General features: G+C 39.6%; 1 protein-coding gene and 1 pseudogene across 3 annotated transcripts in view; both read right to left on the reverse strand.

Moving 5' to 3' along the window:
• The window catches only part of FAM120C (family with sequence similarity 120 member C), a 104,227-nt gene that overhangs the window by 24,671 nt on the left and 56,884 nt on the right, over positions 1-22,672 (reverse strand). For all 3 annotated transcript variants that reach the window (XM_073889234.1, XM_073889233.1, XM_025852036.2), the window contains exon 10: positions 20,345-20,594. In XM_073889234.1, coding sequence (XP_073745335.1) covers positions 20,345-20,594 — 250 coding nt within the window. The remainder of the gene's footprint in view (positions 1-20,344; positions 20,595-22,672) is intronic.
• On the reverse strand, positions 6,204-7,373 carry LOC112808775 (beta-galactoside alpha-2,6-sialyltransferase 1 pseudogene; annotated as a pseudogene).

Consider the following 22,672-nt stretch of genomic DNA (forward strand, 5'->3'; position numbering starts at 1 on the left):
CTTGGTAGGCAGAGATGGGTTTTGCTCATTGTAAACAAATGAATCTGAAGAGAGTATCATTTACCCATTTTTGTTTTGGGGTGCTAGTACAGGCATATCTTGTTTTATTGTGCTTTGCAGATATTGCACTTTTTACAAATTGAAGGTTTGTGACAACCCTGCATCAAGCAAGTCTATCAGCACCATTTTCCCAACAGCATTTGTTCACTTAGTGTCTCTGTATCACATTTTGGTATTTCTTACAATATTTCCAATGTTTTCATCTTTATTATATTTGTTATGGTGTTCTGTGATGAATGATCTTTGATGTTGCTATTGTCATTGTTTTGGGGGCATGACAAACCACATCCATATATGACTATGAACTTAATTGATAAATGTATGCATGTGTTCTGACTGCTCCATCGACTGGCTGTTCCCTAGTCTCTCTCCCTCTCCCCAGGCCTCCCTATTCCCTGAGACACAAAAGTATTGAAATTAGGCCAGTTAACCCTACAATAGCCTGAAAATGTTCAAGTGAAAGGGATAGTCACATATCTCTCACTTTAAATCAAAAGCTAAAAATGATGAAGCTTAGTGAGAAAGATATGTCAAAAGCCAAGATAGGCTGAAAACCAGGCCTCTTCTGCCAGTTAACCAAGTTATAAATGCAAAGAAAAGGTTCTTAAAGGAATTATTCACTATCCCAGTGAACATATGAATGGTAAGAAAGAGAAACAGCCTTATTACTGATGTGGAGGAAGTTTTAGTGGTCTGGTTAGAGGATCAAACCAACCACAGCATTCCCTTAAGCCAAAGCCTAAGCCAGAGCAAGGCCCTAACTCTCTTCAATTGTGTGAAGGCCCAGAGAGGTGAGGAAGCTTCAGAAGAAGAGTTTGAAGCTAGCAGAGGCTGGTTCATGAGGTTTAAGGAAAGAAGTAGTCTCCATAACACAAAGGTGTAAGGTGAAGCAGCAAGTGCTGATGTAGAAGCTGGATGTAGCAAAGGAGTCACCCGCTCTTTGTGAAAGTAAGTCAATGGCAAACTTCACTGCTGTCTTATTTTAAGAAATTGCTACAGCCATCTCAGCCTTCAGCAACCACCACCCCTATCAGTCAGCAGCCATCAACACTGAGGCAAGACCCTTCACCAGCAAAAAGACCAATTTGCTGAAAGCTCAGATGATGGTAAGCATTTTGTAGCACTAAAGTATGTTTTAATTAAGGTATATATATTGTTTTTTTAGACATAATGTTATTGTATACTTAACAGGCTACAATATAGTGTAAACAACTTTTATATGCACTAGGAAACAAAAAACTTCATTTGACTTGCTTCACTTTGATATTCACTTTATCACAGTGGTCTGGAACCGAACACACATCTCTGAGGTATACTTGTAATTAGAAAGCCATTATAGTTTGAGACTATTGACAAACTGTCCTGACTTGCAAATATTTCCCAAGTCTGTCATTTGTCTTTTAATTTTATGTATTTTGGGATACACAAGCTCTCACAATTATTGATCTCCTTTTTATATCTTCCCTTTTTTGGTGAGAGAGTGCCTCAAGTCTTAATCTTTTTTAACACTAATCATTTTTTAAAATAAATTTTTTATTTTGCAAAAATTTTACATATACAGAAACATACCTTTAAAAAGTTCGGTTGAGGTATAATTTACATACCATAAAGTCCATCCACTGTAAGTGCAGAATTTAATGATGTTTCGTAAATTTACAGAGTTGTACAACTATCATGACAATTGAGTTTTAGAGTATTTTCATTGCTCCCAAAATATCCCCCATGCTCATGTGCAGTCACTCCTCATTTCCACCCCGAAGGCAGCTACTAATCTCCTTTCTATCTCCATGGATTTGCCTTGCTGAACATTTCATACAAATGGAATTTTGTGGTCTTTTGTGACTGGCTTCTTTCCTTAGCATAGTTTTTTTTTTGTTTTTTTTTCCAAAGAGAGAGAGAGAGAGAGAAAGCACAAGCTGGGGAGACAGGCAGAGGGAGAGGGAGAAGCACACTCCTTGCTGAGCAGGGAACCCGATGCCGGGCTTGATCCCAGGACCTTAAGATCATGACCTGAGCCGAAGGCAGACACGTAACGGACTGAGCCACCCAGGCGCCCCTCCTTAGCATAGTTTTTAATTCAACTTTTAAGTTTGATATTGTTGTAGATTCACATGCAATTTTAAGGACTAAAACAGAAGGATACCTTGAACACTTTACCTAGTTCTCTCAAAGGTACCATCTTGCAAAATGTAATACATCACAGCCAGGATACTGACACTGACCCAATCAAGATATAACAGTTCCATCACCACAAGGATCCCTCATATTGCCTTTTATAACCATACCCACCTTCTTCCCCCACTCCATGTTCCTAACCTCTGGAAATCACTAATCTGTTCTCCATTTCCATAATTTTGTCATTTTAACAATGTTATATAAATGGAATCACACAGTATGTAATCTTTTGGGATTGACTTTTTAAATTTAGCATAATGTCCTTAAGATTCATCCAAGTTATTGTGTGTTATCAAGAGTTTGTTGCTTTTTACTGGTCAGTAGAATTCCATGGTATGTATATACAATAGATGAACAATTCATCTATTTAAAAAATAAAAAAAAGAAATCAGGGTTGTTTCTAATTTTGGAGTATTAAGAATAAAGATGCTATAAACATTAGTGTTCAGGTTTCTGCAGGGACATAAAATTTCATTTCTCTGGGGTAAATGCCCAAGAGTGTAATTTCTGGGTTGTATAGTTACTTTTTAAGAAACTGACAAAATTATTTTCCAAAGTGGCTGTACCATTTTACATTTCCAACACCACTGTATGAATGATCCAGTTTCTCCACATCCCCCCAGCATGTGGTATTATCACTATTTCTTTTTATTTTTTGAGAGAGTGAGCATGTGTAGGCATGCAGGGGAGGGGAGGGGCAGAGGGAGAGGGAGAGGGAATCTTAAGCAGGCTCCACCCTCAGTACAGAGCCCATCTCGGGGCTTGATCTCACGACCCTAAGATCATGACCTGAGCTGAAATCAAGAGTCAGATGCTTAACTGACTGAGCCACCCAGGCACCCCAGCACTATTTCTTATATTAGCCATTCTGATAGCTGTGTAATATCTCATTGTGGTTTTAATTTGCATTTCCCTAATGGCTAATGATATTGAGCATCTTTTCATGTATTTTTTTGCTATTGTATATCCTCTTTAGGGAAATGTTTATTCATGTATTTTGCCGATTTTTTAATTGGATTTTTTTTTTTTTACTGTTGAGTTTTAAGAACTCTTTATATACTGTAGATACTAGTCCTTTACTGAATATGTGGTTTGCAAACATTCTCTTCCAGCCTGTACTTTGTCTTTTCATCCTATTCACATGGGCTTTCTTCCAGTTGGCAAAAGTTTTTTTTTTTTTAAACACATTTATTTTAAAATTTTACATAATCTTTGGGTAATTCAGAATTAGATTAGGCATGTTTCAGAAGCTTCTGAGATTGAGGTCTCCAAACCAATGTGAATAGCTTATGTGATTGGTGGAAGGATTGTGGGACCTCATGATACAGGATGACTAGATGGCTACTGATGAAGACAGAACCCCTTATGGATAGGGACTTTCCTGTAGCACTCAGTCATCATTTTTACGTTATCTGTCACAAATATTAAACATGTCACCAGACCAACAATACCCCTATCTTATTTGCATTTTACTCGTTTCCATGTAGAAAAAAACACAATTAAAAATTCTGTAGACCAAGAATCACACTTAATCTGATCCCTTATATTAATAATAACGATTAAGAGCTAGCATCTACCCAGCGTAGTCTCAGTGTCTACACCAACACCTATCTCCTGTTGATGTAATGTCACCTTCCTCTCACTCAGTGTTTGTGATTCAAAGATTGCAATGAGTGCGTCCATCAGAACATGAACCAACCCAGATGGGTGCCTGGCTAGCTCAGTCAGTAGAGCGTATGACTCTTGATCTTGGGGTTGTGAGTTCAAGCCCTACATTGGGTGTAGAGATTATCTAAAAAAAAAAAAAATAAATAAGCAAGCTGGGAATTCATGGGCCCAAAGAGGTGGAAAAGACTCCCTCCACATAGCAGTAAGTGGCCCAAGTGCTCCACCCATTCCCAAGCAGAATCAGGCCTGAGTTGCAAGGAGGGATGAGGAGGAGGAGGAGGGGCATATTCTGCACCTTCCACTGCCTTGGATGGTTTACTGGGTGTGACAGGCAGGGTAGTTATTGTCTCCCAATAGGATAGTTAATTCTCTGAGGACAGGACCCCCTCTGGCCTCCCTCAAAGCAAGGTCCTCCCCAGGTGTAAGCACAGAGCAGGTCCTTAATGAAGGAAGGAAGGAAGAAAACCATAATGTACTGAGCACCTGCTATGTGCCAAGTACAGAACCAGGACAGATATTTCATGTGACCCTCACAACAGTCCTGATGTAGGCTCATCACCCCCATTTTACAGATGAGGAAACAGTCTCAGGAGAATTCGCCCATGGTGGCATAGCTAGTAAATAGGGGATCATCAATTTGAAAACCCAGGGCTTCTCCCTTCAGGGCTCCTTCTACTGCTTATATAAGCCAAGGGTTTAGGGCAGCAAGTGAGCACTGCAGCTCCCAAATGGCTGGTCTGGAGCTCATGCTTAAGAGGCCCTTGAGCACATGGCGCCAGGAGTCTAGAATCCTGGGTCTAGGAGCCCTGGCTCTACAGCATTACTTTCTGACCCTATATGAGTCCTTTACCTTCTCCACACCGAGGGCCGGACTACTCCAACGTACTTCTCCACTGGGGGAGGGGGTAGCAAAACTACCTGTAAGCATGTTTGCAGACCATGGTGGCAAGACCTCTGTCTGGAGACTCTGACGTTGCTCCCTTGCTGGAGAGGTGGAGGGCACGGCAGTCTGATAAACGCCGTGAGAATCAGTTATGATCTCTAAGGCTCTGACTTCTGAGAGTGACTAAATTCTAGGGAACCACATCCCCACTCCCTGAGAGACATTCCACAAAAGGCCCATGAAGGTCAAAAGAAATTGTCAGGTCAGGATACTCTTAAAGTAGAAAATGCTTAAAAGCAATTTGAGAGAGGGGAAAACCACTACTTTTAAAGGGAAAAGCAAGACTGGCAGTCAGGAGGGGGTAGGGTGGGCATCAACAGGGAAGCAGTGGACACGGTGGGCACACTTGGCTGCAGGGTAGGGTCTGGCCAGGGTGAGCCTGGACAAATCCAGTTTTTGGCATCTGGCTTGCCTAGTGTGTGCCATGGGGCTGTACTTGCTACCTCAGACAGGGCTAGGGGTTTCCTCAAAAAATAATTTGAGCCTTTAAGTTCAGGCAGACCTTAGAGAGTAAATACGGGCAACAACAGCAGAAAGGAAAACACAATTCAAATGACTCAAATATCTGCTTGACAGTTTCTTCTCTTCCTCTAAAATTTCCTCCACAGCCCCAGCCCTGTGAAGCCCTCTACAGCCACAGACACAGCAAGTGTGCTGGCCTCTCCACAACACCTCCCTCCTCCAACCCCATTGAATGAACACACTGTATCCTCCCTGTCTCTCTCCCACTGAACTATGAGGAACTGGAGGATGGTACACTTCTGTGCCTCTCATCTCCATATGGAGATGGCTATGGGTTCATCAAGACCCTCTGCTCATAAGCACCCAGGCTAAGGATCCACCAAACCAGCCAGCCAGACAGAATACCACCTCTCCCAGGGGCATGGACTTTGGGGGCAACTTTGTTCTGGAGGAATTGAGCATGTTTCCTATGTCCTGTACCACTTACTGGCCCCCCAGAGCCACCCTATACCCAGGCACAATAATTTGGGAGAATTTAACACATGAAATCAGTGTCCAGGTGCAGATTTCAAGCAACAGAGAGTGCTCATTTGTGGGAATAACATTCCAATGGGGGAAAACAGCCCAGCTTTGACAGCCCTGGTGGGAAAGGTGGAGCTTGCATTTACCTGTGGAAAGAAAGCTAGGTGTGTGTGTACATGTGTGGCTGGAGGATTTGGGCTCACATACCTCTGCAGCTACAGGGCAGGCTGGACTTGGCTGCTTGCTTTTGGGCTCCTCAAGCCTGGGACTCTTGCTGACAGAAAGCCCACAGTGCAAGCTGTGATTATTCAGGAATGTGGTCTGCCCAGGCTTGGTGGAGAAGGGCAAGGGGACCTGAGCAGGGAGCCCATGCTCAGCAGTGAATTCTCTGGAAGCCAGGCAGTGTAGTTTTGCCAAGCAGGTAAATGTTCTTGTCTGTGCCCTGGTTGAGGTGCTTCACCAGATTCTTCTCAAAGAGGAGTGGGTAGTAGGCACTCACCATGCAGGCACTGTCAAAGAACTTCTGGTAGTAGTAGCACACATTGGTCTTGCACTTGGATGGGAGGAACTGGTAAACGTCCACCTGGTCACACAGCATCATGATGATGATGATGATGATGATGATGCCAAGCATCCCAGAGGATGGGGGATTTGGCTGAATCTCTTCTGTGGAGACTTCCTGAATGATGTCCCACAGCTCCCAAGGCATCTTAGGCTTGAGGATGTAAAAGGGCTGATCAGGATGCAGCTATTCTCAAATACTTTGGGATATCTGAGTGGCAAACAGATGGGTCCCACACAATTAGGAATCCCTCACTGTACAAGCTGTCTTGAGGAAGTGCCCTGACGAGGTGACCAACTGAGAGTCCATCAGGTGAAAGGTAGTTTTTGTGCCCACATTTTGCTGGAAATTGGTTGTGGGTGCCCCATTAAACCTCGGGACTGCATCATGATCATCTATTTCTTGGCCCAACTGGGAGGACTTCAGAGATTCTGCTGATGAGAAAATAGGACACCTGCCCCATAGCCCAGCCTTGGTCCTAATGTTCTCCTTGGGCAGGAAACCCTCCCATTTGGAAATGTTGAAGGGAAAATCTACGGCCTCTACTATGGATATGTTCACAGGGTCCCAGAGGTGGCAGTGCAGGGCCTCTGCACTGAACTTGACCCCCGGCGCTAGCCCCTTGTAAGACACTTTATATTTCTTCATGTTCAGATAATTCCTCCAGATTTTGGGCAGCCTGGTGATAAGGTTTTTGGAAGAGCTGTCCTTGTTCCACACCTGGAAGGAAGCCTCTGGCTTGGCCTTTGCCGGGCCCCGGGGCCTGTTGAGGACATGGCTGCCCCTGTGGGGATTCTGGGTGCTGCGTGAAGTCATAGACCATTTCTCCAAATTTCTCAACATCTGGAATTCTTTGGTTTGCAATTTAAGGGAATCACAGTAACTCCATTTCTTCTTCTCCTGCCACACACAGATGACTGCAAATAGGAGAAAGGCCAGCACACAGCAACTGAACTTTCTCTTCAGGTTGGTGTGAATCATAATGAAAGAGGCATTCAAGGCAGCCACTCTGTTCTGAGCAGGAAAACAAAACTGGTTTTTGGCTAAGCCCCCTGGGGCTGCAGGCCCCTCAAGTCCTCAGGAACCAGCACTGCTCTCCATGGGAGGAATGTTTACTTTATTGGGCCTGGAGGCCAACGTTCATTTATCTCAGGATGATCAAAAATCATCTTGATGTTTCCAGGACCAAGGTCAGTGCCTGTAGCTCAGCTCACGTGCAAAGAAGCAAACGTTTTCTTCCTGCAAAGAAGGTTCTCCTTAGCCCAGGAGTAGGGGCACACATCCAGCCTGGGATCAAAGCGTTCGTGGATGAGGAAGACCTTAGGGCTGGGACAGAGGCTTGGCGCCAGGGCTTGGGCCCACTCAAGGAAACCAGTTCATTTTCAGCTGGGCTCCAGGACTTCATTGCTTCTCTCTGGGCTGCTCGCTGCAGAGCTCTGCACAATTGGCTCTACCCTGCTTGCTGCAGGCTTGACCACCTGGGCTGCAGCCGCTCCCTTTGTTAGCACCACGTGGCTTCCCAGGCCCGGCCCTGTCACCCCACTCCCCTCCCCCAGGTGCCAGCCAACTCTGTGCCCTACAGCCACAAGGGCGCCTGGTGCCAGGCACCAAGTCCCGGCAGGAGGGTCTGCTGGGGAGGAGTGGGGGACCTGGGCTGAGCGGGGGATGGACGGTGAAGGAGGGAAGAAAAGAGCTCAATTGGCAAAAGTTTTTAGTTCTAAGGAGGCCCAATTTATTAATTTTTCCTTCTATGAATTGTGCTTTTGGTTACAAGTCTAAGAACATAAAATCTTTAAAAAACCAGTTAAGTGAATAAGTGAGAAAAAGTATATTTATACAACTTTTTATATTTGCCTATGCAATCACCTTTACAGGTGGTTATTACTTATCCATTTGGTGTCATTGCCTTTCAGTCCAAAGGACATCATTTAATTTTTTTTCTGTTTTACATGTTTATGTAGTTTTTTTAATTCTAATTCCAGCATAGCTAATATAGTGTTAAATTAGTTGCAATTTAAGGGATAAGTGTACAATATAGTGATTTAACAATTCTATTTACTACTCACTGCTCATCAAGATAAGTGTACTATTAATCCTCTTTCACCCATCCCTTCACCAACCTCCCCCTTCTGGTAACCATCTGTTCCCTATAGTTAAGAGCCTGTTTGGAGTTTGTTTCTTTTTGTTTTGTTTCTTAAATTCCGTATATGAGTGAAATCATATGGTATTGGTCTTTCTCTGACTGACTTATTTAGCATTATATTCTCTAAGCTCCATCCAGGACGTTGCAGATGGCACGATTTCTTTATTTTTTCTGATTAAATAATATTCTATTGTATATAAATACCATACCTTTATCCATTCATCTATTGATGGACACTTGGGCTACTTCCATAATCTGGCTATCATAAATAATGCTGCAATAATCATTGTGGTGCATATATCACTTTGAATTAGTGTTTTGTATTCTTCAGGTAAATACCTAGTAGTATGATTATTGGATCATATGGTAGTTCTATTTTTAATTTTTTGAGGACCGTCCATAGTGTCTTCCATAGTGGCCACACCAGTTTGCCTTCCCACCAACAGTGCATGAGTATTCCTTTTTCTCCACATCCTCACCAACACCTGTTGTTTCTTGCATTTTTGATTTTAGCCATTCTGACAGGTGTGAGGTGATATCTCATTGTAGTTTATTGTAGTTTTGATTTGCATTTCCCTGATGATGAGTGATGTTGAGCATCTTTTCATGTATCTGTTGGCCATCTGGATGTCTTCTTTGGAGAATGTCTATACATTTCTTCTGCCCATTCTTAACTAGATTATTTGTTTTTTGGGTGTTGAGTTGTGTAAGTTCTTTATATACTTGGGATACTAACCCTTAATCAGATATGTCATTTGTAAATATCATCTCCTATTTGGCAGACTTCCTTTTAGTTTTGTTAATAGCTTCCTTTGCTCTACAGCAGCTTTTTATTTTTATGTAGTCCCAATAGTTTATTTTTGCTTTTGTTTCTCTTGCCTCAGGAGACATATCTAGAAAAAAGTTGTTATGTCTGATGCCTGTGCTCTCTTCTAGGATTTTTATGGTTTCAGGTCTCACATTGAAGGACATCATTTAATACTTCCTATAATGCAAGTGGCAGCAATAAATTCTCTTAATCTTTGGTTATCTGGCAATCTATTTATTTTCCTTTCCTTTCTATTTTATAGGTTGAGATAAAATTAACATACTACACATTTTGTGTATTAAATGGGTACAATTCAGTTTTTTTTTAGTATATTCTCAGGGTTGTATAACCATCACTACTATCTAATTCTAGGACATTTAACTCACTCCCAAAAGAAACCTTGTATCCATTCACTCTGTATTTGCCCCTCTCTTAAGACCCTGGCAAATACAAATCTTTGGATTTGCCTATTCTGAACATTTCATATAAATAGAACTGCATGATGTATGTCCTTTTGTGACTGGTGCCTTTCACTTAGCCTAATGTTTTTGGGTCGTTCATCCATGCTGTAGCATGAATTAGTAGTTAATTCCTTTTTATAGTTGAATAACATTTTATTGTCTTAATATTTATTTTGTTTGGTATTATTATAGTCACTCCAGCAATCTTATGGTTGTTGTTTTTATGTATATATTTTCCCATCTTTTTACTTTCCATCTATTTGTATCTTTGATTCTAACCCTTGTTTCCTGTGGATAGCATATTGCTGGATTTTGTTTTCTTACCTAATCTGACAATCTCTGCCTTTTGATTCGATTTTTAATTCCCTCAAGTTTAATGTTATTATTGATTTGCACCTACCATTTTGCTTTCTATGTGTCTCATGTGTTATTTGATCCACTATTCTTTCCTTATTGTCTTCTTTCTTTTAAGTGGGTATTTTCTAGTATAACATTTTAATTCCTTTAATAATTTTTAAATTACATATTTTTAAAGATTTTATTTATTTATTTGAGAGAGAGAGAGAGTGTGCGAAAGAGTCAGCCTGAATGGGGGGAGGGGCAGAGAAGAGGGAGAAGCAGACTCCCTCCCTGAGCAGGGAGCCCCATGTGGGGCTCGCTCCCAGGATCCTGGGATCATGACCTGAGCCAAAGGCAGATGCTTAACTGACTAAGCCACCCAGGTGCCCCTTAAATTACATTTTTGAGTTATTTTCTCTAGGACTTATAATATACATCTTAACAGTATCTGCTTCAGATATATTCTAACTTCATTCTAGTGTCATATCAAAACTTTATTCTTATGTAGCTCTATTCCCTCCCCTCATTTTTGTGGTATTATTGCTATACATGTTACATCTGCAGAAACCCAAGAATACTTTGTCACAATCATTACCTTATATAATCTTATTTCTTTTAAAAGATTAGAGAGGAGAACAAGTACATATTTATAGTTTTTGTTGTATTAACCTAATTATTTCTGGTTCTCTACTTGTGGATTTACCATCTGGTGTCATTCTCTTACTCTAATACATCTTTGTTCCCATACATTTTCTCTTTTGCTGATTTGTCAAATATATTTCTATATGATATAGGCTCAACAATACAATTATATACATATTGTTTGATGCAATTATATTTTGCATCTATGCAATTAACTATGCAATTATTCTGTTTTTTGCATTTACCTATATTAATTACCTTTACTGGTGGTGTTTTTCCATATGAATTTGAATTACTATCTGTTATTACTTGCTTTCAGCCTGTAAAACTTCCTTTAGTATTTCCTATAAGGGAAGTCTGCTAGCAACATATTCTCTCAGTTTACCTTTGAATGTCTTTATTTGGCTTTCATGTTTGAAACATAGTATTATTGGATATAAAGTTGGCAGCTGAGAATTTTATATTGAAGCACGTTGAATTATGTTGTCCCACTGCTTTCTGGTCTCCATTGTTTCTAATAAGAAGCCAATCTTTGTGGTTCCCTTGCATGTGATTAGTCATTTTTTCCTTATAGTATTCAAGATCCTCTTTTTGTCTTTGTCTTTCACCATTTTGACTACGGTATGTCTAGTGTGGTTCTCTGAGCTCATCTTAGATGTATGAAATAATGTGTTTTCTGTCAAATTTGGGAAGTTTTCAGCCATTTTTTTTCAAATTTTTTAATTCCCCACTTCCGGCTGGTACTCCCATTACATGAATGTTGGTGCACTTAATGGTGTCACGCACTTTTCTGAGTGCGTTCAGTTTTCTTTATTCTTTTATCTTTTTGCTCTTCAGGCCACATAGTCTGTATTAATCTGTCTTCAAGTTTGTTGCTTCTTTCTTCTGCCAGTTCAAGTCTACTGTTGATCTCTAGTCAACGTTTCATTTTGGTTTACTGTACTTTTCAACTCCAGCATAGTCCACTTGGGTTTTTTAAGACTTATTCTTTATTTATATTCTCTATTTGAGGAGACCCTGTCATCATGTTTTCTTTTAATTCTTTATGCATGGTTTCACTTGGCCCTTTGAACATTTTAAAAATAACTGCTTTTAAGTCTTTGCCTGCTAAGTCTACTATCTAGGCTTCATTAAAAGCCTGTTTTATTTACTTTGAGTGGGTCACACCTGCATATTTTTTAGAGTGTCTTGGAAGTTTTTGTTGAAAACTGGATATTTTAGATAATATACTGTAACAACACTGGATACCGACCCCACCCTCCAGCCTAGAGCTGGTTGATGTTTGCTTGGTTGTTCTCTTGTTTATTTAGTGACTTGGCTGCACTAATTATGTGAGTTCTATTTCTAAAATATGTAGGATGCAGCCTCTGATGTCTCTACTTGTTTTTCTTTTAGCTTGGCAACCTAGATGTTCCCTCCTGGGTCTGCATAAGCCACTAATTGGTCAAAGATTATGCTTAAGCCTTCTTAGCCAGTTAGATTTTTACCTTTTACCACTGAATATAAATGTAGAGTAAGGCTGCTATCATAGTTCAGGAAGTTTACACATTTTTTGCCCTATATTCAATGAGGGAATATTAGTTTGGAGGCTCCTTCTCTGATCATTGCTAAGAAGGCTAACTTTGGGTATTCACAATCTTCTAGTCCAGCAATGATGAGTTTTATTTTTGTGCTAAACCTGGCTTGCTAGGAGTTGCCTCTGGGTCAGAGAAGCTTATTGTTCAGTTGATGCTTGATCAGAGGTGGTATTTCAATTCCTGTGTCAGTGAGGCATCTGCCCTGTATTGATGGCCTCTGGGTGGTTTGGGGAATGCTTTTAAGTCTGTCCTGTGTCCTGTTCTGGTTGCTCCGGAGTGGGTGCCATCTAGTGCTTGCATACACCCTTCCCGATCTCCAGAGTTGACTGTGATCCTAGGAGGGTTTTTCTTGGCTGTTTCTTTCCCTGGTTTTCTCTATAAAACTTCTGGATGCCCTGGTGTTCTGCATGTATCATGGAGCTACCAGCCTCCTATTAATTGCCCATCATCAAGATACCTGTTGTTCTTGACATGCTCTTAGGCATGGAATTCTCCATACTCTGCTCCAAATAAAGACAGTCCCTTCAGGCAGGTGTAGAGCTCCTTGTTCTTATGGCCTACTTTCTCCCTGAAAAGAACTGCTCATTACACCATGCTGAGGCTGCTTTTCCCAGAGTGACAAGTGACACCCCTGCTCTGTAAGTGTGCACTGAAAAAGGGTGGGGTGGTTGGCAGCCCCTAATCTTTTTGGCTTGATCCTCCCAGTGTGGAAATTCCTTCCTACATATGCACTGGGGTGGGAATGATTAGGGCCCCAAGTATTCTTGGCATGCTGTCCCTAGATTAGAGCTTCTGCCCTGAGTGGGGGGGTTGGTGGGTGATCCTCTTTACCATGCCTACCTGGACACAGGGCAGGAGTTGATGAGAAATGGCAATGTTTTCCTCCCCGGGGGGAAACCATGACCCAAGAACGAAAGCTGGGAGAAGGAAACCTCATCTTCTTGGCTATATATACCTAAGGGTTAAATGATCAAAAAAAATGATTTTCACCAGATAAGGTGCAATTTTGCTGGGGAGAGGGTTTGTCCAGATAAGGTGCAATTTTCCTGGGGAGAGGGTTTGTCCATGTCCTTACTCTGTCCTTTTGGAAGGGGAAGAGAAAAAAGGTATCCCTTATGTACTTTTTTTTCTTTTGTGGTAAAATATATATATTTACCACATTAATAATTTTTCACTGTACATTTACAGTGGTATTAAGTACATTAAGTACATTTATACCATCACCACCATCCATGTGCAGAACTTTTTGTTCTTCCCAACTTGAAACTCATGCCCACTAAATACTCCCTATTCCCCCAACCCCAGCCCCCTGGAAATCACCATTTTACTTTCTATCTCTGAATCTGACTACTCTAGGTATCTCATATAAATTAAATCACACCATATTGTTTTGTGACTGGCTAGTTCACTTAAGTATAATGTCTTCAAGGTTCAGCCGTGTTGTAGCCTGTGTCAGAATTTCCTTCCTTTTTAAGGCTGAATAGTATTCCATTTTATGTATATACCACATTTTGTTTATCAATGCATCCATCAGTGGAAACAGGGTGCTTCTACCTTTTGATTATTATTAATCTTCTTTTGATTCCTTGTATGTGATAAATTGTTTTTCTCTTGCTTCTTTCAAGACTGTCTTTGTCTTTTAACAGTAAGTGTGGATCTTTGAGTTGACACTTGGGAGTTTTTGATCTTGGATGTGTAAATTTATGTTTTTCACCAAATTTGGGAAGTTTTCAATTCTTAGTTCTTCACATAGTTTTTCTAACCATCCCTCTCTCTTGGGGCACCTATTGTGCATATGTTGGTATGTCTGATGTCCTGATAGGTCTCTTAGTCTCTTCATTTTTATTCTTCTTTTTTACATTCTGTTCTTCAGATTGGATAATCTCTATTGATCTACCTTCAAGTTCCTTGATCTTTTTCTTCTCTCAGCTCAAATCTACTATTGAGCCTCTTCCTTCAAGTTAATTTTTCATTTCAATAATTGTATTTTTCAATTCCAGAATATCTATTTGGTTTCTTTTTGTAATTTCTATCTCTCTATTGCTAGTCTCAATTTGATGGGCCACTGTTATCATACTTCAATTTTTAAAATATGGTTTCCTTTAGCTCTCTGAATGTATCTATTGTAGGTATTAAAAATCCTTATTTACTATGACCTACATGCATACTCCCTCAGAGACAGTTGCTATTGAGTGCTTTTTTTTCTGTGTATGAACCACACATTATTAATTTTTTTTGGAAGTCTTATAATTTTTGTGAGCACTGGACAGTTTCAATCATATATTGCAGCAACTCTCCCCAAGCACTGTTGTTGCTGTTGTTTTGTTTGTTTAGTGACATGTCTAGACTAATTTTGCAGTGCCTGTCCCTCCTGCAGAGTGTCGCCTGATCCTGATAGCCCTGCCCAGATTTTTTATTCTTAACTCTTCTTTTCATTTTTAAGCCTAGCTTCCTAGGCATCTGCCTTGGATCAGCATAGCTTACTGGTCAGCCAATGATTAGTCAAAGGTTGTGCAGAAACATCTTGAGCCAATAAAGCTTCCATTTTTGCCAAGGGGATCTAAGTGTAGGTTAGGGCATGCATTAAAATTTTAGGCAGTTAGACGTCAGGCTTTTATTTTTATCTTGTGCAGGTCTATGTAATTGGGGCTCTCTCCAACTTCTCTTGAGTGTGTATGTAGCCCTATGGATGTACACAACCTTTCAGAGCCCCAGGAATATAAGGCAGCTTATCAAAGCGCTTTATGATTGTCTTATTACACAGTCTACCAGTTAAATTTTTAGCACAATGTACAGCAGCCACTGGCAACAGAGGTGTTTGCCTTCCCTGATACTGTTATTGTTTTTGATACTGCCCTGGACTTGAGGCTTTTCATTTAAAAATTCCTTTCTTATCTCAAGATCAGTTAAATCACTACTTAGTTTTTATTCTACCTTTTATCTTTTTTCCTTTACCTTTATCTCTATAATAAATCCATCTGGAATTTATGCGAGGCAAGGCCCAAACTTGATGTTTTCTCCCCAAATACCAATATAGTTTTCTCAACAATTATTTAAAAAATTCCTCTATTCCTCACTGATTTGTGAAGCTTCCCTTGGCTTATTTTAAGTTATCATGTGTCTAGGATCTTATTCAGTATTATCTGCTCTAAAACAATGACCTGTCAATTTTTATGCCAGTATCACATCATTTTAGTATAAATTTATAATACATTTGGGTATTTTTTTTGTTTGAGCCAAGACTGCTCTTTTTTGTAATCCCAAGCTATTCTTATTCATTTGTTTCTCCCAATAAATTTTAGAATTATTCTGTCAAGTGAACAAAAATTAGTTCTTATTTATCTTTACTTTTTACATATCAGGATGGCACATGGTTAACTCAAATGCCCTATTACAGCTGATAACAAATCCACTGCTTCTTTACAGAATTATTTGTCAGAAAAGATTCAACTTTACTCATGAATCTAGAGGTATGACCTTGTCCAATTTCATGTTCTGTTTCTGGAAAACTGTTGCGATTTGAATGAAACCTTGCTACAAATGACAGACAGGGCCTTGTTACATGCCTCTCCACATCCAACAGGGCTGCGCCCCACTCCTGGAAGCCTGACAGAGCTCATTATCCTTTCCTCCTCAGTAGTGTCTATTATATGTGTAAAGGTTATGCCTTCCTCAAACTGTACCGACCTTTCTTGTAGACTCTCATTTCTCTAGGCCAACTGTCCAAGAGCTGCATCAACATTAACCTTTAGTCACAACATCCCCAGCATTACTTTACTTCCATGAGAGGTATCTTATACCTATAGTTAGCAGAAGCAAATGAGGAGTTTAGACTCCTAGTACCCAATTAGGCCACAGTTCAACATTGCTACCCAGTCTTCACCTGACATTGCTGAGCAATGCAGTGTTTAGGATAAATTAATCTTCATTTAAAGTTGAATTTTAAATTTCCAACCAGATTTTATGTTAATTATTAAGACTGTATTTTTCTACCATTTTGTCTTTTAGTTGGAGTTGGAGAGACTTGGGTTCAAACTCTTAACACTACCCATTACTAGCTATGTAACCTTTGCAAGTCACTTCTCTTTGAGCCTTTGTTCCCTCATCTATAAATGGAGATAAATAATATTTACATTTTAGCACTATTATGAGGATTAGTAGCATTGTACACAAAAGGCTGACTTAGCACATTGCCAGGTACATAACATGTAATATTACAGAACCTGTTCTTGATGATTTTATGAACACTGATTATAGCCCTGTGCTTTATTAATGAACTTATATGGGTTACTGGTTTATACAGGGCAGTTTCCCCTATACTACATGGGTTCTTAGGTCTTTTTAAAAGTAATATTTGTACCTTTTTCCCTAAAAAAGGCAGTTTTTAAGCTGCCACTTATCATTGCTGTCACTGGGGCTGGTTCTAAGGATAGGTCCTACTCCTCGTCTCACCTCCCTTACAATTTGCTGCTTTTTTTTTTTTAAAGATTTTATTTATTTATTTGAGAGAGAGAGAATGAGAGAGAGAGAGTACGAGAGGGAAGAGGGTCAGAGGGAGAAGCAGACTCCCTGCTGAGCAGGGAGCCCGATGCGGGACTCGATCCCGGGACTCCAGGACCATGACCTGAGCCGAAGGCAGTCGCTTAACCAACTGAGCCACCCAGGCGCCCACAATTTGCTGCTTTTGATCTGTTGTACACTGGAAAATCAGATAACCAAATTGTCAGAAATGTGTCTAAATTAAGAATAAATAGGCTGAGCAGGAGGCTATGGGGTTTTCTTCAGGGAAAGCATATGGAACCTATTAGAATATTAGAGCTTATTCTTTGTGATAGTTATCAGAGCTATTCAAAAGCCATTCTTATTTTCATGTTCCTGAAAGTGTTTCAAAAAATCCAGAGAATCAAACATATGGAAAAATGAGCTATTACTGTATTTTTAAGAATAAAGATAAACAAAACAGGTGATTCCAGAGTTAATATGTGACAGTGCAGGGCTATGGCCCAGAAACATGTTAGAAGCTTGGAGGAATGAATCCTGTCATTATTCTTATTGGGAAGACTTCTTAAGTCACCAGTTTTAATCTCAAGGCAGTTAGAAAATTAACAAATATTAAGCATCTATTATGTGATAGGGCCCCTATATGCATTACCTCAATCCTCAAACAGCCCTGAGAAATAAGAATTATTATACCCATTTATGGTAAGGGAATGGATGCTCTAAAAGGTTAAAGTGACTTATCCAAGCTGTAAAGTCCCAAAGCCAGAGTTCAAACTAAGGTCCATCCAATTTCAAAGGTCAGTGCTCTGTAACCCTTTGATGACTTGTTGAGACTGACTTCTTCTCTGCACAAAAATTTACTTCCTCTACATCAGCAAATATACAATGAGAAAGTGTAATAGAAAACAGAATGTCATCCATAATCACTACAATATATATCAAATACCTAGGACTTTAAAACGCAGAAGACCTCTATGGAAAAGAAACTAACCCTACTAAGACATAAAGGAAGAGACCTAAATAAAGGAAGAGGTAAACTATGATCTCTGGTTGGGAGCACTTAACATGATAAAGATGTCAACTCTCCCCAAATTAATCTATTAATTCAATTCATTGACCAAAAAATCCCAACAAGATTTTGTGGAAACTGGACTAATTCTAAATTATATGTGGAAGAATAAAGATCACATGGTTCAGAAATAGTACACGTCTGACACAAGAAAAGTACAGAGTGGAGATTTGCCCTACCTGATATTAAGGCAAATTAAAAACCTATAATAATTGAAACAATGTGACCCTGGCCAGAGATCAAATAGGCAATGGAAAAAAAAACGAATCCAGCAATGTACTCATGAATATATAGGAACCTGGTACATAAGAAAGGTGGTAATATACATCAATGGAGAAAGAAGAGATCATTTAATAAATGCAGTCGGGAAAACTAGCTTATTATCTAAAGAAAATGAAATCACCTTTCTTACAGAATATACAGAATAAATACGCACTATATTAAAGACCTGACATGGAAGGCAACATTACAAAACTATTAAAAAATGTAGAAAAGTATCTTTATGACACAAGGGTAGGGAAGAATTTATTAAATAAGAGCTCAAAAGCACACACCACAAGGGTACAAGTTGAAGGGTGTGACAAAACCAAACTTAAATATTTCTTGGTTGGGGTGAAGTATACTGATGTCTGCAACTTATTTGGAAATGCATCCAAAAGGATGGATAAATGGCTGGCTAGAGGTGGACAGATGGACAGTTATATAGGATAAAGTAAGTATAGCAAAATATTAATTATAGAATCTAAATGGTGGTCATATGGGTATTCACCATACTGTTCTTCCAACTTTTTTGTGTGTATGAAGTTACAACAATTAAAAAAGCTGGTGAAAATGAAACACTTTTGTTCCATAAAATATTGTACATAGTTTTTAAACTGTGACTGGAAAATATATTTGATATACACACACAGATACAGAAATGATATTTGCTATATACGTATGCATGTACACACATTTGACAAGAAACTTCTGTGATCAGCAAGAAAGACAAGTAAACTAAGAGAAAACTTGCAAGGTAAAATAAATAGGCACTGCAGAGAATGAGAAAACAAATGGTTAATATGTATAAAGCAGAAGCTCACCTCATCTATAGTCAAAGAAATGTAAAGTAAAATAAAAGATACTACTTGAGGGGCGCCTGGGTGGCTCAGTGGGTTAAGCGTCTGACTCTTGGTTTTGGCTCAGGTCACGATCTCATGGTTGTGAGATCTAGCCCCCTGTCCAGCCCCCTAGTGGGCTCTGCGCTTAGTGCGGAGTCTGCTTCAGATTCTCTCTCCCTCTGTCCCTCCCCCACCCCTCTCTTAAACAAACAAACAAACAAATAAATAAAATCTTTAAAAAAAGATACTACTTGAAGTCCACTGGACTGGCAAAAATTAAGAAGTTATGTGATATCAGTACTGGCAATACTATGAAGAAAGAGAAACCCTTACATGTTGTTCACAGGACCATATATTAGTACAGAAATGATCTAGAGCAACTTGGCAATACGTGGCAAAAAAAATATATACAGATCTTTTTTTATTTTAGATTTTATTATTTATTTGAGAGAGAGAGCGAGCACATGAGCAGGGGTTGGCGGAGAGGGGCAGAGGGAGAGGTAGAAGCAGGCTCTCCACTGAACAGGGAGCCCCATGCGGGGCTCGATCCCAGGACCCCATGATCACGACCCAAGCCGAAGGCAGACACCTAACCAAACTGAGACACCCAGGCGCCCCCCTATATGCATATCTTAGGATCCAGGAATTCTACTCCTGAGCATATACTTCAGATAAACTGACACAGGAACACAAAGAAACAAAGACATCTATGAAGATATTTCCTGCAGCACTGTTTGTAACACTCAAGAACTGGAAAACAATAAATATTGTGTGACATTATTATCTGATGGAACATAATCCAGCAGTCATGAGGAATGAACCATGTATGAATATGGATAGATCTCAAAAATAACAGAGTGAAAAAAATAAGAAACAGAATGAGATGTACAGCACCTTCCATGTTAAAAAAGAGAAAAAAATCTACACATACAAACAACACTATAGACTCTGCAAGGATACACTTATGTCTAAATAAATACATGGAAAATGGCTTAGAAGGACACACACCAAATACCCAAGAGTGGATAACTACAGGAAGAGAAGGGAATTAGATCACGAATTAAAACTGAAGGGGACAAAAACCAAATATAAAACCAAATATAAAAGTTCACGAAGATATGCGTGAACTGATGTTGACAGGATCATGAAGTGAAGAGACTCTTGTAGCAATCAATTTCAGTGTTTCTGAATTCTAAGCTAAACATAAAACAAAAACCTCCCCACCCCAAAACACCATTAAAACACATGCTTAAAGGAAATGGGAAAAAAGTAAAAGAGAAATGAACTGGCCACCTCCCTGTCACATGTCTTACCGGAGTACACAGCACATGAGCAGCAGATGGGTTGGGACATTAGCTGGATTGAGCATACTGGGTGTATCTGACTTCATACAGGCCAGGAAGGCCCGCATCCTTCTGTTCTTGTCCTCGACTGCTTTGCCTAGCCAGAGCTTCTTGAGGTTTGGGCAAGTCCATTCCCGAAATGTCAGTGCAGACACCAGCTCAGGGGTTTGAGGTGATTTCCCTTTATAGGCAGACCACTCTTTGAGGATCACTGAAGGAACTAGAAAGCAGAAATTGAGGAAAAACAGGCTCTAGAGAATGAGCATTTCTGCAACTGGCCCCAATTGACAGGATCTGTCACATTTCAACATCTTTTTTTATTTTTTGTTGTAATTTTTATTGTTAGCAGTAGTAACAGAAGGAGTAGTAAACACTTATCAGATGTTTGATATGTGTTAAGAACTTTACATATAAATGTAAATATCATTTACTCTCAGAACTCAGAACTCTAATCCTGAGGGAGAAGTATATCTATTTTATCATAAAATATAGTGCTCATTTTTTTTCAGATGAAGAAATAAAGGCTCAAAGTCACACAGTTAATTACACAGAAACTCATTTAAGTAAATGTACCAGGCTAGTAAGGAAAGAAGTCCAAGGAAGAATTACATAAATATCTGGCTTCATAACAGACTATGGGACACTCCAAAAGATTTCTAAAAATTTCACAAAATTCTCAAAAAACCAACATCTTTTAGATTTTTGAAGGTTTAACAGATGAGGAAAACATGGCTTCTGTCTACTTCTGGTATGCCTCAGGCTCTTAAGCTATGGCCTCTTTTACTTAAGACGTCAAGCATCTACTCAATTACCCAAGCTAGAAACCTGGAAGTCATCCCACAGTCTGCATTCTCGTTCACCTCCTACACATCTGGTTATTTCCAAGGTCCTGCTGATTCTATTACTTTATTATCCTTTATATCTGTTCCCTTTTCTTTATCGTAACAAATACTGCAGAGGTTCAGATCTCATCACCTGACAAGAGTCTCCAGACTGCTGTCCCTGACTTCATCCTGTCTGGTCTACTTCATATGCATGCTCCACAACTATGACAGTGCTCTTTTTAACAAAATTTTTAATTTGAAATAATTGATTCACAAGGAGTTGCAAAGATAGTTGAGAGAGGTCCTTTGTACCCTTTACCCAGTTTCCCCCAAAGGTTATATCTAAAACAACTGTAATATCAAAGCTGGGGGGGTGCCTGGGTGGCTCAGTCATTAAGCGTCTGCCTTCGGCTCAGGTCACGATCCCAGGGTCCTGGGATCGAGCCCCGCATCGGGCTCCCTGCTTAGCGGGAAGCCTGCTTCTCCCTCTTCCACTCCCCCTGCTTTGTGTTCCCTCTCTTGCTATGTCTCTGTCAAATAAATAAATAAAATCTTTAAAAATATATCAAAGCTAGGAAGTTGGCACTGGTATAATTGTGTGTATAGGTCTATGTCGCCGGTAGATTTGTAGAACCACTACTGCAATCAAGATACAGAACTATTCAATTACCACAAAGATCTACTTTATGCTACCCCTTTTATGGTCACACCCAACGCCCCACAGCACCATCCCTAATCCCTGGCAACCACTAATCTGTTCTCCATCCCTACAATTTTGTCAATTTGAGAATGTTATATAAATGGAATCAACTATATGGTATACAACCTTCTGAGATTGGCATTTGCACTTGGCATAATGCCCTGAGGATCCTTCCATGTTGTTGCATATATCAATACTTTTTTTTGCCAAGTAGTACTCTATGGTATGGATGTACCACAATTTAACCATTCATCTTTTGAAGGACATCTGGGTTGTTTCCAGTTTGGGGCCATTATGAATAAAATCTACTATGAATATTTATTAGTTCCTGCATGAAAATAAGTCTTCATTTCTCTGGGATAAATGCCCTAAAGTGTAAGTGCTGGGTTGCACGGTAAGTCTATTTTGAGTTTTGAAAGGAAATGCCAAATTATTTTCTAGAGCAGTGGTACCATTTTACATTCCTACCAGCAATTTATGGGTGATCTAGTTCCTCCACATCCAATCCAGCATGTGGTATTAACACCATTATTCATTTTAGCCATTCTGATAGGTATGTAGTTATATCTCATTGTGGTTTTAATTTGTAATTCTTTAATGACTAATGATGTTAAGTATCTTTACATGTCTTTATTTGCCACATGTATAATTTCTTCAGTGAAATGTCTGTATTCTTTTGCTGATCTTCTAATCGGACTGTTTTCATAATGCTTAGTTTTCAGAGTTCTTTATATATTTTAGACAGTAATCTAGATGTGTGGTACCTGTTCACCT

Source organism: Callorhinus ursinus, unplaced genomic scaffold (genome assembly GCF_003265705.2).
Source record: "Callorhinus ursinus isolate GAN/ISIS: 27379988/994484 unplaced genomic scaffold, GSC_fseal_2.0 scaffold103, whole genome shotgun sequence".
Taxonomy (NCBI): Eukaryota; Metazoa; Chordata; class Mammalia; order Carnivora; family Otariidae; genus Callorhinus; species Callorhinus ursinus.